The sequence below is a fragment of the Rhinolophus hipposideros genome (genome assembly GCF_964194185.1).
Source record: "Rhinolophus hipposideros genome assembly, chromosome: 20".
Classification (NCBI taxonomy): Eukaryota; Metazoa; Chordata; class Mammalia; order Chiroptera; family Rhinolophidae; genus Rhinolophus; species Rhinolophus hipposideros.
The window spans coordinates 8,802,402-8,818,285 of NC_138066.1; the positions used below are offsets into that span (position 1 = coordinate 8,802,402).

Here is a 15,884-nt window from a genome sequence, read left to right on the forward strand (position 1 = left end):
GAGTACAGTACAGTAAGATATTTTGAGAGTGACCACTTCACATAACTTTTGTTACAGTATATTGTTAAGGTGATTCTCTTTTATTATTCGCTGTTCTTAATGTCTTAACTGTGCCTAATTTGTAAACTAAAGTTTATCATAGGTATGCATATATATAGGAAAAAACAGTATTTACAGGGTTCAGCGCTACCTCCAGTTTCAGGTATCCACTGGGGGTCTTGGAATGTACCCCCGTGGATAAGGAGAGAACTACTATACACCTTAAACTTACGCAATGTTTTATTGTCAAATATAACTCAATTTTTAAAAATGGGTGTATTTCACTGAACATAACTTACAATAAAGTTGATTTAAAATCCAAAAACCATAAAAATAGCAAAATATTAATCTTTGCTTTGCCCATGTAATTTCACTTCAAGGAATGAAGGTTATGGAAATAAGCAGAGCTGAAGACAATGATTTAAATACAAGAATTTTCAATACAATGTGAAAACTGGAAAATTGTACAGTGCATAAATGTCTCCATAGGGATTGGTACATTTAGTAAAATATTATGCAATCATTACAAATTAAATTCTATAGACTATTTGAATGACCAGGAGAAAGTCTTATGATAATAGTTTTTTTTTTAAAAAAAGCAGGATATGAAATTGGAATTTTCAAATGTTTGTATGTGCTGTGAAACACATCGATGTGTATGATGATTATCTCCAGAGATGGTTATCTCTAGTGGAGTTCCAGATCTTTTTTTACATTTTCGCACTTTCCAATTTTTTTATAGTATACACATATTTAATTACATCATTAGAAAAGCAAAATATTATAGATAATATCATGAACAGGATATTTTAAATGTATGTATTCATTTGTTGTTAAAACAAAGAGTAGCCTACTGTCTGTGGGAAGCTCGGTGACTCAGGGTTCAGGAAGGGGGAGCACTGCACCCCCATCCCTGAGTGCAGGTCTGGGGTTGCCTAACTCACTCTAGCGTGCTGGCACCTTCTCAATTTAACTCCCTCTGCCTGAATCTAAAAATCCCTCCTGAGGATCAAACTCCTTTCCAAAACCTTACATGGCTTGTCCTCAACCAATTCTCCAGTATCTCCTCCCCGCCCCAGGTCACACCATAGACTCTTATTAATTCTTTCAACCGTTCATTTATTCTGCCTAGCTCCTCAGCCCCACCCACCTCAGTGATTGGCACCTTCAGTCCCAAGGCCTGGAATGCACCTTCCCATGTTCCCATGTCCTTAGTTGACCCTTTCTGCTCCAAAACTCAACTCAATGATTACCTCTCCAGGGTAACCTTCCTGCCCCTCTCCACCGTACCTCCTTCAATCAAATCACATCCTCTGGGCAGAATTACCACAGCGCCTTGTATTTTTATTTTCTAGCACTTGTCACAAACTCTAATCATGTGCCTGTGATTATTTCATTACCCTCCATCTCTCCCACTGGACTGTAAGATCCTGGAGAGCAGCTCCAGAATCAGGTTTTATACTGATCATTCATGCATTTCATGTGCCTGTCATAGTGTCTGGACACTCAAGAAATAGTTGTTGGATGAATGAATATTTATTTCTTCATCTGTAAAATTGAAGGAACTCACCCAGATTTCAATCAGCAAGGTTTAAAACCCCTGACTGCCCTCAAAGCTCGCTACCCAGAAAGTCCCAGGAAACCCCAGGTCACATCATCCTCATTAACATATTAACAACTCGATTATCCTTCCATTCCCCCAGGCTCACTGGGAGCTTCCAGACCCTAGGGGATCCAGAGCAGGCAGAGATAGGAAATCCTGGTGAGTCAGAGAGGGTGGTTAGTAATTTGGAAGTTGGTGGGTTTTTTTTTTCAAGCTACTCTCACCTCTCCTGTCCCTGCAGTAACTGGATGAGACAGCATCCAGCATGAGAAAAGTACAAAGATTTACCTCCCTCCCTCTAGGTCTCTCCAGGTAAGGAAGTGTAATGATAGAATAATGGAAAGTTCCTTGGGGCCAGGCACTGTTTCAAATGCTGTACATATAACTCATTTAATCTTCACAACAAGGCTATCCTATAAAAGGTAAGGTACCATTATCGTCCCATTTTACAGATGAGGAAAATTGAGGCACAGCGAGTTTTGGAAACTCGCTCAAGGTCACAAAGCTCCATTGACCTTGCTCTTAACCACTATCCCATACTGTCTCTCATATTTTAAAAGCAAATGTTGCCAAAAAGATGTATTAACGACGCCCATTTCACCCACGAATGCTTGCAGCACAGCACTTCACTAGTGGAAGCAGGAGAGAGGAAGGTGGGGCTTGGCATCCTCGTGGCTCACATGGCAAGGATAGCTTTCTCAGGCTGGAACTCAGAGCGGTCAGTGATGCTTGTGGAATGAACACTGACAGGTTCCCCCTCCCCCAAGAACAACAATCACTAGTCTCTGGAAAGCTTCAGCTCTGCCCAGAGCTGTGGTTTCTAAGCAGGAAGCCAGCCATGCGCATCGATGATCAGGAACTCTTGAACCCCAAACAAACGCCCCAAACAAACGCCCGGCTTTAACTCCGGGTGAAGTGATACGTGTAACTTCCAAAGTCTCAGCACCCTGCCGCATCCCGAATAAGCAGACCGTGATGCTGGGGAAAACGGATCCACACCCATGCTAACACATCCCAGGGGATTTACTGTACGCCTAACAAAAGGATGCCATCTCCGACACAGCACACCCCATCAACCCAAAACAAGCGCGGTCACCCGAGGAGGACCTGGTCGATGTCACCTCCAGAAGGCCCCCGGAAGCCCCCTTCCCGATGGAGCACGCACTTTCCAAGCAGCGCAAGCAGAAGGGCGGGAACGACGTGAGCGCCGCGGCCAGGGCGGGAGGCGGCCGGCGCTGCCTACCTTGAACTCGGCGGAAAGTTGGGGCGTGTATTCGCGGGTCCAGAGCGCGCGCACGAGCGCCGCCAGCTGCTCGGTGACCTCCGCGTGGCCGGGCGCCGCCCGGTAGCGCCCGAGCGCCAGGAACTCGGCCAGCAGGTCGGTGTTGCTGAGACACTGCACCACGGCGTTCATGAAGCAGGTGTTGCCGTGGTTCTTCAAGCCCTGCGCGCCGGGGGGCCGCGCCCCGTCGCCCGCGGGAAGCTGGGGCTGGGATCCGGCCGGGCGCTCCTCCCCGGGGCTCCCGGGGGCGGTGGGCGCCGGGGCCCGGGAGCAGGCAAAGCCCCCCTCACCGTCGCCATCGCCGTGTCCCGGCTTGGCCCAAGGTGGCGGGTCCTCCGGGCGGGAGCGGCTGCCCAGCGCCAGCAGGAAACGGCTGAGCAGGCGGCGCAGGGAGCGGCGGCGGCGGGGCCGTGGCGCGGGCGGGTCCTCTCCGGCGGGGGCCCCCGGGCCCGGCTCCATGGGTCCCGTCGGCGCGCCCCCCGGAGCGGAGCCCCGGAGCCGCGAGCAGACCAGCGGCCAACAGGCCCTTCCAGCTCCGGACAGGCTCCCGGGCGCAGGCTACCTGCGGGCCAGGTGTGTCCGGACCCGGCGGAGGCGGGGCCGAGGGCGGGGCCGAGGGCGGGGCCGCCCCGCCCCGCCCCGCGCGGGAATCCAGTCGCAGGTTCCGCCTCGGGGCAGCGCTGGGCCGCCCACCCCGCCCCGCGGTGCGGACTGGAAATAAAACCCTGGGAGTCACCGAGTTCCCGTTCCCGTCCCTCCCACACCTCGTAAACGGACGGGTCTGAATCTATCTGCGCCTTTCGCGCCCCCCCCCCCACCCCGGCCTTCAAGCGGTGGAAATCATAGAGGAATGATCAATTTGAAAGCGCCTAGTAGATTGCAAAGTCCCGGCTATTTCTAAAATTCTTGTAATGACGTCCAGGTGAATGTGAAGAAAAGGGAAAGGCAGACTCTCCAAAGGGCAACCTCTGGCAGGGTGAGCGGAGTGCACTGGGAGCTGTGATGGGGCGGGGTGCGCTTTTGTGCGCAGCTGGGTGCTCCGCGGGCTCAGGTGGGTGCGGACCGGTGGCGCCACTCCTTCCAGCCTGTCTGCGCCTTAGGGGAGACAGAGCCTTTGCCCGGACCGGCCATCCTGGGACTGGAACTGGAAGCCGCGTGTTATCCCGCGTGAAATAACCGAGAGGGTTATGGTTCGCTTTTTTCAACTACAGGCTAGGTTGGAGTTATTTTCCAAAAACTTGCGAGACTTGACCATCCTCTCTTTAATTGGTGGAGAAACGGGCTCGGAGGGGTTAACGCAATATACCGAGGCCACAAGACCTGTAAGCAAAGAAACCGGAACTCACCTGGGTCTGTGGACTGCCGACCCCACAGCGTGGCTCTTTCCAACCTCGGTACAGTACAGGATTGGCTTATCAGGAACTTTTCTGGATCTCAAAAGGTACCCCCACTCCGTTACCTGCTCTCCGTAACGCAAAATCCTTGCTGAATTGTTGCCCAATCAGAATTGGCTTTGCCTTGCGTGGCCCTTGATTCCCTGTGTAACTCTGCCGACCTCCGCTCGCTTTATCCCGTAACAGATTTATGTTAAATCAGGCAAAGTTACAAAATGAATTTCTCAGCAATTTCTAGCTCAAAAAGAGATCAGTATTCATTATTACACCAATGTCCGGAAATGTTACTTATTATTTGATAAATAAGTGATCATTTATTAAATATCTACCTTGATATGTCAAATAGGGCCAGCAGCAAGTCACCAGATACAAAAAAAAAAAAAAAGAAAAGGAGCATTAGTTAAGGATTAATAGGCTTAGAACAAAAGACTAAACTATGCGTTGGGGACTTGGTGTTTCTGAAAAATGTCATTATTGACCCTCTCCGGAAAAGAGCACCTGGTTGGATTATTAGTACACAAGGTCCATTCCCTTGCCCTTCTGGTGGTGAGCACAGGAAGAAGATTTTGTGGCCAACTCCAAACAAGCACCTATAAAATTTCATCCTTGATAATCACCCCAAGATCCTCAATACATTTACTTGGAGAAAGCCCCATAATTCATGTTTAACTCTCTACTCTGTCAGGAATTCTGCAGGAACTTGACTACGTTATTTCACTTAATTCTCACAGTAAGCTTTTGAGCACGGTTTAAAAGGAAATTCTTGCTTTTACAAAAATTTTATTCTTGCTTTACAAAAGGGAACATAGTGGCTCCGAGAGTTTAAAAAAAAAAAAACATCTACCCATTATCTGGATTCAAACCTAAGTCTTGCCCATGCAGCTTGACCAATGAAATGCTGGTTAAAAAGGTAAATTGGCCCTCCTTATTCTTAAAGGACGTCAGCAAAGCTATCTGCGCGCACATCATGAGGAAGGACTATGAGTTTTTCAGAGTTACAGAAAGGAATTATGACAGGAAATTAACACAGGGAGTTTATTCGTAATAAACTTTTAATTAACAGGCGTGGACAAATTATTCTTGAACATATTTCAATTTTAATATATAATGGAAGAATGTAGAATGCATTCTATCAAGGAAAGGAGAAACTTACAAATAAAATATTTTGACTAAAGAACAAAAACACAGATGTAAGAAATCAAAACCAGCCTTGGAGTTATCTGAGCTCAGCCTTCTGCAGGACTGTGCAATGCCGCGAACCAGGAGTTCTCTGTTGCTTCATGAGGCAAATGGGTACTTCCACCTTAAAATGGCTCCATCTGTACTTACACTAATGATGTACTGATTTCCCGGACTTATCCGGATACGGGTGATGTTGCCACTGTGCCCAATCCCAACGTGAGTCACTTGACCCTCGTTATAATCCCAAACTTTGACCAGATGGTCATCTCCACCTGAAAAAGACATTTATATGGCATTGCTGTAACAGAATAAACAGCTCTGATTTCAAATAACTGGATCATTTCAACCCATCTCCCATGTGCTAACTTAAAGGAAGAAAATATGTTTGCATAATAACACTTTTCCTTGATTATAAAAGTCTAGATCTGTTATAGAAAATTCGGGGGGGAAATAAAAGAGGTGACATCACCCCTGATCCCATCACCCAAAAAGAACCACTAGTAACATCTTGGTTTAGTTCCTGCCAGTCTTTTTTTCATAAGTGTACAGGTATACATATATATCTGTGTACGTGATTGTGGTCACACCATGTCTGGTTTTATACCTTGTTTTCAGTAAAAGTAGTTGCAAGACTTTAATTCATTGGGGGCATTTATTTGTTAATAACCTGAAGAATCAAAGAGACTGGCAGGAAGTGATATTGGTGTTGTTCCAAGAGGCATGTTGTGTGGTAAATGCCCCCTGGAAATGCTGATTTAAAAGCCTGGTATTTTAGGGTGGCCGGTTAGCTCAGCTGGTTAGAGCGTGGTGATAATAACACAAAGGTCGCCAGTTCGATCCCCCACGTGGGCCACTGTAAGCTGCGCCCTCCTTAAAAAAATAAAAAATAAAAAAATAAAAGCCTGGCATTTTAGACTTCAACTGGAAATAACAGAGCAAGACATGCTGGACAGCCCAGGCCATTTAAGGCCCATTTATATTGTTGAGGCCTACCACAAAAAAGCCAGCAATGTAAGGCTTAGCTTTTCTTTGTGCCCCAAAGGCTCCTGGGCAAATGTTTCCTCTCACTGAAATATGACTTCTGGATTTTACTTTCCCAGTCACACTGACTGCAGTGCTCAGGCCTGAATCAAAACATATTGCCCTTTAGACTATTCTGTGGTCCCTTCCAGTTGCCTCCCGCCTGGGAGTTCCATGTTCCTATCTAAATAAGTCGGGCTTGGCTTTCTGTTCTCATCCCAGGACTAACCTGTAACAAAGTACACTCCTTCCAGTGTGATATCCATACCATTGATTGACCCAGACAAGGAACCTTCCAACTCTCTGATTACTGACCCATCAAACACTTCCCAGTAAGCAATCTGGAATTCAGGAGAGAAGCATTAGGCAGAATCTAGCTCAGTGGAATCATCCACACACATGCTTACAGAAGATGGTTCAACTTCACATAGAAGGTAGTAAAAATGCATTGTGGGGTGACACATGGGCTGAAATTATAAATAGGCTAAAACGGGGTGGAGAAACCATTTTACTATTTTTAGTATTGGCTTTTCAATTTGCATTCTATTTAAAGAGCTGTTGATATGCTGGTAAACCCAAACTGTGACAGAAAGTGCTTTTGATGAGACAAAGCAGATTGAGTCTGAAGCAAGCTGTAAAAGAAAAAGGAAACAGCCACAAGGCATCCGCTTTCTCCACTTCCATCCTTGGAGCAGGCCAGTGGAGCTTCAGGCCCTGTGGGAGGTTGAAGCATTTCCTTCCTTCAGCTTGGGGAAAGAGCAGTCCGGAAAGTTCTGGAGACTGGGCCTTACAAAGTCTCGGGCCAGCCCTTCCTGTCCCTCACCCCACCCTTATTCCCAACCTTCTCTTCTGCCTCAAAGCAATAAAACATTCTACAGGGTGGAGTTTGCAGGCAAATTGATAAGATCGGTCCTCTCCTGAGGAGGGAAACTAGGTTAGGGGTGGAGTGGGGGAAGACGGGAGCTCAAGAAGGGAGATTTTCTCTGAATATACGACTTTTATGCTTTTTGAACTTTGAAACTTAAAAGTATACAGCCTATTCAAACATACAATTTCTTTCTAAACCAAGAGTACTTGACCAGCAATCAGAAATATGAACTTGGGCATACATTTCGCCCTTTTCTCTTGGTTTCATGTTAATGGAAACTTGCTGTGTTCCAGTCATTATGCCAGGAATCTGTATTCCTCTGAATGTAGCTAGAAATTGTGTATACTATTAAATATATACAGAGGGTGCCAAAAAATTTATACACATTTTTAAGAAAGGAAAAACCTGTATTAAAATTACACTGATGGTAACCACTTTGAGCACCTTTTGTAATTGCAGAAGTCAAAGGTGACTTGTATTCATCTTTTGTTATCCGTATATATTATTAGAATTTTAATACAGCTTTTTCCTTTCTTAAAATGTGTATACATTTTTGCACCCTCTGTGTGTGTGTGTGTGTGTGTGTGTGTGTATAATTTCTATTGATGCTTGATTGCTTTAATATAAAGTTCTGTTTTCATAGTGAAAATGTAGAGGACTATAAAAGCACAGCAACGTCTTTATTTCTCAGTAAGTACACCCATAAAAGTAGTTTGTGCTTGACTACATGCTTTGTTGGCCTAAGAAGTCAAAGTGACCCTCTCCTGGGCAGACTTATCAAGCCTCAGACTTTCCTGAATATCCTCTGCTTGGGATCGTCTTCCCAGAGATGTCAGCATGGTGAGGTCCTTTTGTCACTCAGGTCTCAGTTCAAACGTTACCTCCTTAAGGAGGCCTTCACTGACCATCCTAGCTTTCTTCCCCCAAGCCAGTATTATATAACCTGTTCTATTTTCTTTTCAGCACTTTCACCACCTCATTTCATTTTGGTCACTTATTACTCATTGTTCATTCATATATTTCTTTACAGGTGTACTGTCCAATTCCATCCCCTCCCACCCAAAATAAATACATAAAATGAGTAAGCTCCATGACAGCAGGGACATTGCCATGTCCCCAACACTTAGAAGAGTGTTACAGATTTATGGTTTACGGTTTAAACATTCTGATAAAAATTCTAATAAGAGCGAAATAGACTGTTTCAAGTCTCATAAACTGAAACCTGCAATACGGCAGCTGTCACACTAATGTAGAAACTCTGTGGGTAAGGGGGTGGGGGGTGGGTCATGAGGGTAAAGGGGATCAAATATATGGTGATGGAAGGAGAACTGACTCTGGGTGGTGAACACACAATGGGATTTATAGACGATGTAATACAGAATTGTACACCTGAAATCTATGTAAATTTACTAACAATTGTCACCCCAATAAAATTAATTAAAAAAAAAAAAGAAACTCTGTGAACCATATATCAAAGCATTTATAGTGATGTGGTTAACTCCCTAATATCTATTCTAAGAAGAAGCCCACTTAGACCATAGGTCAAACACGGGGTTGGGAGATACACAGGTCTAAGCTAGTTTGGGCCAATGAAGCACAAAGAAACTAACAAGGCCAATGTGCAGAGACTAGAATTGAGGCAGACCCCACAACATTCTGTCTGTGTCAGGCAAATCCTAGTTGGATGAGGTAGTATTTCTTGGCTTTTTATGCAAAAGTGTCTTTGGGCACTTTTCAATTACCCGGGTTCTCAATCACCTGGGAAGCTTAAACAGGAAAAAGCTCCATTCCTAGATTCTTATTTGAGGTGGTGGGAGGTGGCGGGGGGGGGGGGGGGGCTTGGAGGGGCACGTTTAGTATGTTTCCTACACTATTTGTATACTTTTAACTCATCAACTTTTTCTGTAGCTAGTCTGAATTAGAGCAAATCCATTAACTGGATGTGCAGGTAATTGGGCTGATTTGATATGACTGGCAGGGGGGACGATACCTTAGTGTCCTGGCCCCGCCATGGCCTCTCTACTAAAGCCTCTTGTTTGCTCCAAGGGGAAACATTCCCCTTGGACCAATCTTCACCCATGGACATGAACTCTCCACCTTAAGAGACTTTTAACACATTGATGAAGTAGAGTGATAAGAGATGAGGAGCTCTATTGACAATCGGTTTCAATTTAGTCAAAGTGACAGCTGGTTTGGGCACAGCCAACTCCTTTCCAGCCTCAGAAATTTCCTAAAAATAAAAACAAATGTGTATTGAGTACCTACTACGTGCAGGCACCCTGCTATTAGCATTATATACGAGCATGCCTTTAATCTTCACAACAACTCTGTGAGGTCAGTGGTATCATCATTCCATTTTACAGATGAGGAAGTGATGGCACCAAAGAGTTACATGGCATTTCCAAAGTCACACTGATCAATATCAAAACCGTCATCTGAACTGGCATGACTCCAGAGCCTGCACCCTCGGCCACATCACTTCACTGCTTTTCTCTTGTACCAAAAAGATCTTGAAAAAAAAAAATTGTTTTTAAATGATCTTGACTCTTGCCGACAGTACTCACCTTTCTGTCTGTCCCACAGGTGATGATCTGGAACTCTTCAGGATGATAACAAACACACTGGAATAAGGTGTTCGCCAGGATCATCTGACTCCTTCTAAGATGTCTGAAAAACAGATTCCAAAGCTTGAAACCTGACTTTCCGTTCCCTAGAAAACTTATTTAGTATGCAAACTGGATTTGCATACTTGAATTGGGGTTGATTTATTTATCCCAGGCAGACTTCCTCTTACTCTGCCCACTCCACTTGCATTCTCACAGGGCACCTATGGGGCAGTCAGAAGATACTGGGTGGGGCCTTTCTACAAGACTACGCATAGGACTCAATAAGAAGCCTCAGGTTCCAGGGAAAAGGAAGGAAGAGAGGCTGAACACAGAGTCAACCTGTTGTCTTCTACACAAAGTACTGTGTTCCTGAGGCTGCCATTTTAAAGTGAAGGTCTCTACAAGCTGAGCAGCAAAGCGCGGGGAAGGGCTTTATAAAAATTGATAGTATCGAGCCTAACCTCTAGGGATTTGGATTCAGTAGCTTGGGAGGAAGCCCACATATCTGCATTTTGAATCGGCATCTTAGTTGATTCTAATGTGCACATAGTTTGAGAACCACTGCTTTAGGGTAAGTATCAAAAAAGGTAGAAATTAGCTTCTGCTTCCAGAGACGATGTGGTTGAGCTGCCATTTCCCAGGCCAGACTCTGCTGGCTAAAATAATGCTCCTTCTGCACAGTTTCTTCTCATTATGGAAATTTTCAAACATGGTATCTGAACTGACCATTTTTAAAGATTTTGGCACAAATTAACCCAATAATCCTGCTACAGAACAAGGAGGCTTTAAAATACTGAGGTGGTCACAAACCACTCATGGAAACAAGCATAGACATGCCCTTCTAGTTATATGTTTTCCCAATGGGAAGTCCAAGTGTAAGCTAACACCTCCATAAGTGTGGTCCTGGGACTAGCAGCCCCAGGGGCATTACAAATGCAGCATCCCAGATACCACTCTACTGAATCGAAACCTAGATTAGGACAGGATCCCCTGGTGATTTGTACGCACATCAAAGTTAGAAACACACAGAGCCAGAAGACAGAAGCTTGCTCTGGGTTTTGTTTTTTAATGTATTAAATAAGTGTTCTATCTCAGTCTTTAGTTCCTATTCTCTTCTCCGATCAAGAACGTTTCATATTTATCTATCTATATCTATATCTATATCTATATCTATATCTATATCTATATCTATATCTATATCTATATCATCTATATCTATGTCATCTATATCTATATGTTTTCCCTCTCACCTCTGTACTTAATCAAGTCTAATGTATTTATTCACAGAAGCCAGACATCTTAGGAGTGGTAGTGGGTCGCGGGGTGCTGGGCAGGGAGAAGGGTTGGGGGAATAGGGCCTAATTCTAAATAAAAACACACAGCAAAAATGCTTATAGTAAAAAAGAAAAAAAAAATCATCCTTGAAAGTCCTTGAATTACTCCAACAATAAAGTTTACATGCTTTGGTTGCAGTGGTTGGAGTCAGTTACTCTGTGAGGATAGCAATATGCTTACAGCACACGAGTCCTGAGAATATGGCCAACTGAGGGAAAGGGCAACTTACGCCAATGCCACCCCCATAGCAAGCTCACTCTGGGCTTGACTAGACTCCGTGGAACGACCAGGGGAACCGCCTGCATTATTTATTTCCTTTCTCCAGTTTGGGAGAATACTTAGAATTGAATTAGTATACGTTAAGTCATGCTTCACCTTGTGTATCCAGAAAGTGACTTCCCTGTCTGTCCAGAAACTTCTAACATCCAGCTCTTCCTGGAAACTAATACCCTTTCTACCAGTGTCTGTAAACCCCAAGCAGTCATGGAGATGAATAGCTTCTGATGAACATCCCTTACTGTTGCCTTAAATAAGAGTTCCACCTTTCATTTGAATCTTCTCTCAAGTGCAATAAAATGCTAGCATTGTTGGGTTTGTGCCACCTCCTCCCCATCACAGGTACCTACACAAGGTCCCAAATGATGCAAGTGCCATCTGTGCTGGCTGTGACACACTCCTCATTGTTCTTCTTCACCCGAATGCAGGACACAGAAGACTTATGCTCCTTCAGGGCCTCCTCTAGCTTCTGGGTCTGGCAGCCTATCTGCCACACTCTCACCTGAAAGCCACAGAGCACAGGCTCTCACTACAGGCTGGGACTTTCAACGAGATAAAAAAAAATTCCAAAATCTTTTTCACCTCTGCTCTGTTGGACTTTTTTGTTTGTTTGTTTTAATTTCCCCTGTTCTCCTCTCAGTTCAGTGGGGGTGGGAATGCTAAGTTGTAGACCAGGAATATTCTTCCATGGAGCCAGGGAAATGATCCCAAACATCGTGCACCTGCTTCTACTTTCAGGGCTGAGAAATGTGTCAGAGGCCTGCTACTAAAACCAAAAATGCAAGGGCTGCTGCTAACCCAAGTGAAACATGTCCACTCACTTCTGCTGAGCATTGCTCTCAAATTTCCAGTGCCATCAGGAAATCTCTTAGGTGCTCAGAGCCGTATTTAAACTTTCACATCAGCTGCTTAATTTTAATAATTTAAAAAATCAATGGGTCTCAACCCCCACTTTCCATAAAAATATTTTCTAATACACTTTTGCTATCCTGAAATGAAATTTATAGGTAATACAACTACCTACGCACAAAACCTCAAAACTATCAAAATGATGCTCTAACTGTAATAAAAATGGTAAGCAAAAAGAAAGCAATTTAGTATGTCCTGTAATGGATAAATGCTCTGTCACCACTATCCTAGAAAACATAATAATGTAGTCATATGCATATACCTTCTTATAATGACTATGTTGGACTTATTAAAATAAGAAAAGCAGAAATTATTTTGTATAAGTAATATGAGACAATGAAATCACAATAGTCTGGGTGAACACTAGACTAAAAACTAGTGTGAGGATAAGTAATTTATTTGTACCTGGTAAGAGGAAAATAACTTTAAATTCAGTAAGAAAAACATTCTAAAAGATTTTCTTAGTAAAGAAGATGAGGAAGCATGAGGTTATCCCAAATGAACTGGGCTATATTCACTTCTATGGTGTCCAAGTAATTCCCTACATTATGACACAGGATGGAATAAAGACTATTGCCAAAGAAAACAAATCTCCGATCTTGAAATCCCACTACATGTGGAGACATACAGTCGGTCTTTTTCTAAGTAGTGTGGTGTGTGTACCAGACAAACAGTCCCAGGACTGGAACTGTGGAGGCACTGGGCATTATTAGCCCTTTAGTTGTGGGATTTCAGCCAGGTTTGGGTATGCTTGGGGGGAAGGGAATAAACGGGTGGGACTGGAGTCCTCCCAACTCAGGCAACGGCCATTGGCCAATGAAAATGGAAGTATCTGAGTATTTTAGCAACTACTATATTCATAGCAGTGCACACCCACGGACCAGCAGCCCTGATCTGTAGTATTTACAAAGACCTTGAAGACTGTGTTTTGGAAGGAAAGGTCTGTAATAGCTGTGGGGAATGGCAGGAATGGCTGACACTGTGAAAAGATTGCTGAGCAGGGCCAAGGACTGTGAAGTTATAATGTGTGATTTCCTTTGGAATCTCTCATCAGCCAGGGTTCAGGCACCTAGAATGAAGGTGGTCTGGTTCAAGGCAAGTTTGGGCATCAGCAAGGCAGCAGCCGCAGAAAGCTGAGGGAGCAAAAACCATGCTGAGGTGTCAGCAACAACATGGCTGAAGGGGTGAGGGAAGGGAGTAAAGCCATGCAGGTGGTGGTAGGCAGAGAAGGTCATGGTCTCCGGCTAGACCTGTCTATAGAGCGCCTGAAATGTGGCTGATCCAGAGATACTCTCCATCTCTGGGAAAATGCACACCAGGTTTTGAAGACTTAGTACAAAACAATGTAAAATACCTCATTAATAGGAGTATTGTTGTCTTCACTTTACACACAGGAAACTAAAGTACAGAGAGGTTAAAAGAACACGCCCCAGGTCGCACAGCTGGGAAGTGGTGGAAGTGAAATCTGAGCCCAAGGCGGTGTGACTGCAAAACCCAAACACTCAGGCACTAATCTGCTTGGCCCAAACTCAGCTAAAGCGAAGGCCGAAGGCCGTGGGATAGAAAAACAGCTGGGGAGTAAGGGAGAGGAGACACAAAGACGAATGTGTGCGTGAAAGATGTTGTAAGCGCCTCGAAATGATGGAAGAAAAAGGTTGAGAGTAATAATTTTAAAATAATGGTCGAAATGTCTGGGTAGTTTAAAGGATTGATTCTAAAAATAGTGTCTCCTTTGAAAGATAAGATAAAAACAATTTATATAACTATGGTATTTCAAGGCAAAGAACAAGTATGTATTCCAAAACTGGCAAAACACCAATTTGGATTCATACAGCTTGATTCCATACAGAACACTTTCTGCATCTTAAATGTCCTTTCTGTGAACAAATGGACTTACATGTGGATTTTTATTATTAGAATTTTACGATGTATTTTAGGGTTTCATCAAAATGTTAATTTGGTCCTTCCTGACTCCTAGCACAGGTAAAAAAAAAAAAAATCAAGTAATTGACCTCCAATGAAGCAGTTGTCCTAAATTGAGGGTTATTTTTCAAAGATTCTGCCTTCAAGAACAATACCTCCCCTTCCCCGCCGCCGCTGATGACCCTTTTACAGTCACTGGTGGTAGCGATGGCTGTCACTCCGATCCTGTGGGCATTGTTAATGACATACAGCAGCCGGCCTGTCTCTGGGGTGAAGGCTCGGATTTTACCGTCGTCCCACGCTGGCATGAAAGGAAAACAAAGGGCAGGCAGAATCAGTATATCATATTCTCTCTGCAGCCTGTTGCTCTCCTAAAGCATTAATGAGAGTCAGGATTGGGGAGCAGTGGTGGTCATGGAAGAAAGAGGCCAGTCCCCTACCAACTGCCAAGAATCATATCCCCCTTTCTCCTGATTCCCCAAACTGATCATACCTGGCTGAGGGAAATGAGTGGCTTGCCTTAGGTGAAGCTGCCTCCAGGAGCACCCCACTCCAGGAGAGAGAAGTTGGGGTGGGGAGGAAGGAGGGAGGCCAGCTTCCACCTCTCCCAGGAACTGCAAAACTTTAACATTCAGCTAGCTAGTGGACATCACACCTGGGGTGTATAATTTAACATCCCCAAATAAATGTTGGCCCTCCCCCACCTTTAAACCAGATGCTCTTTCCCCCATTCCCACTATTTTCCTCATCTCAATAAAATTTGCCCATCTATCCAGTTGCTCAAGCCAAGAACTTCAGAGTTATTCTTGATTCCTCTTTATTCCATCCACCCGACTAACCCAACATCCAATATGTCAGCAAGTCCCATCAGCTCTACAGTTAAAAATTATCCCAAGTCTGAATACTTCCTAACCCCTCCACTGGGGTGAGCCTCACCCAAGCCACTAGCATCTCTCTCCTGAATTATTATAACATCTTCTTCTCTGGACTTAGACTCTTGCTCCCCTATAATCAATGATCTGTGCAGAATTCCGGGTGAATATCTGAGAACCATGTTAGCTCCTTGATCAAGAACTTCCAAAGCCACACCTGTTCTACGACCACTCTCTGATCTCAGCCTAACCCTTTAAGCTCCAGATACACTGGTCTTCTTTCTAGTCCTCAAATACACCAACTGATTTCATCAAGGCCTTTATATTTGCTGTTCCCTCTGCCTGGAATGTTCTTCCCCTGTGTCTTCACATGGCCGACACCATCTTTGATGTCACCTCTTGACTTTAGCAATTCTAAGTAGGATGCTCAAGGCAGATCCCATTTCAGCAAAGACTTGAGGAAGTGAGAGGGTGAGGGATAAGTCGTGGAGCTAGCTGGGAAAAGAACATTCCAGGCAGACCAAAGAGCTAGAGTAAAGACCCTGCATGCAGTGTGTGTGAGGAATAGCAAAGGA

General features: G+C 44.4%; 2 protein-coding genes across 4 annotated transcripts in view; both read right to left on the minus strand.

Moving 5' to 3' along the window:
* The window catches only part of USP43 (ubiquitin specific peptidase 43), a gene marked incomplete at its 5' end in the record, with an annotated part of 54,625 nt that extends 51,242 nt beyond the window's left edge, over positions 1-3,383 (minus strand). For both annotated transcript variants that reach the window (XM_081028273.1, XM_081028272.1), the window contains one exon: positions 2,886-3,383. In XM_081028273.1, the coding sequence (XP_080884399.1) occupies positions 2,886-3,383 (498 nt within the window). The remainder of the gene's footprint in view (positions 1-2,885) is intronic.
* A 1,958-nt stretch (positions 3,384-5,341) lies between these two features.
* The window catches only part of CFAP52 (cilia and flagella associated protein 52), a 41,625-nt gene continuing 31,082 nt past the window's right edge, over positions 5,342-15,884 (minus strand). For both annotated transcript variants that reach the window (XM_081028743.1, XM_081028744.1), the window contains 5 exons: positions 14,593-14,738; positions 11,956-12,107; positions 9,953-10,055; positions 6,750-6,861; positions 5,342-5,772 (listed from right to left, as the gene is read on the minus strand). In XM_081028743.1, coding sequence (XP_080884869.1) covers positions 5,597-5,772; positions 6,750-6,861; positions 9,953-10,055; positions 11,956-12,107; positions 14,593-14,738 — 689 coding nt within the window. In that variant the 3' untranslated portion in view covers positions 5,342-5,596. The remainder of the gene's footprint in view (positions 5,773-6,749; positions 6,862-9,952; positions 10,056-11,955; positions 12,108-14,592; positions 14,739-15,884) is intronic.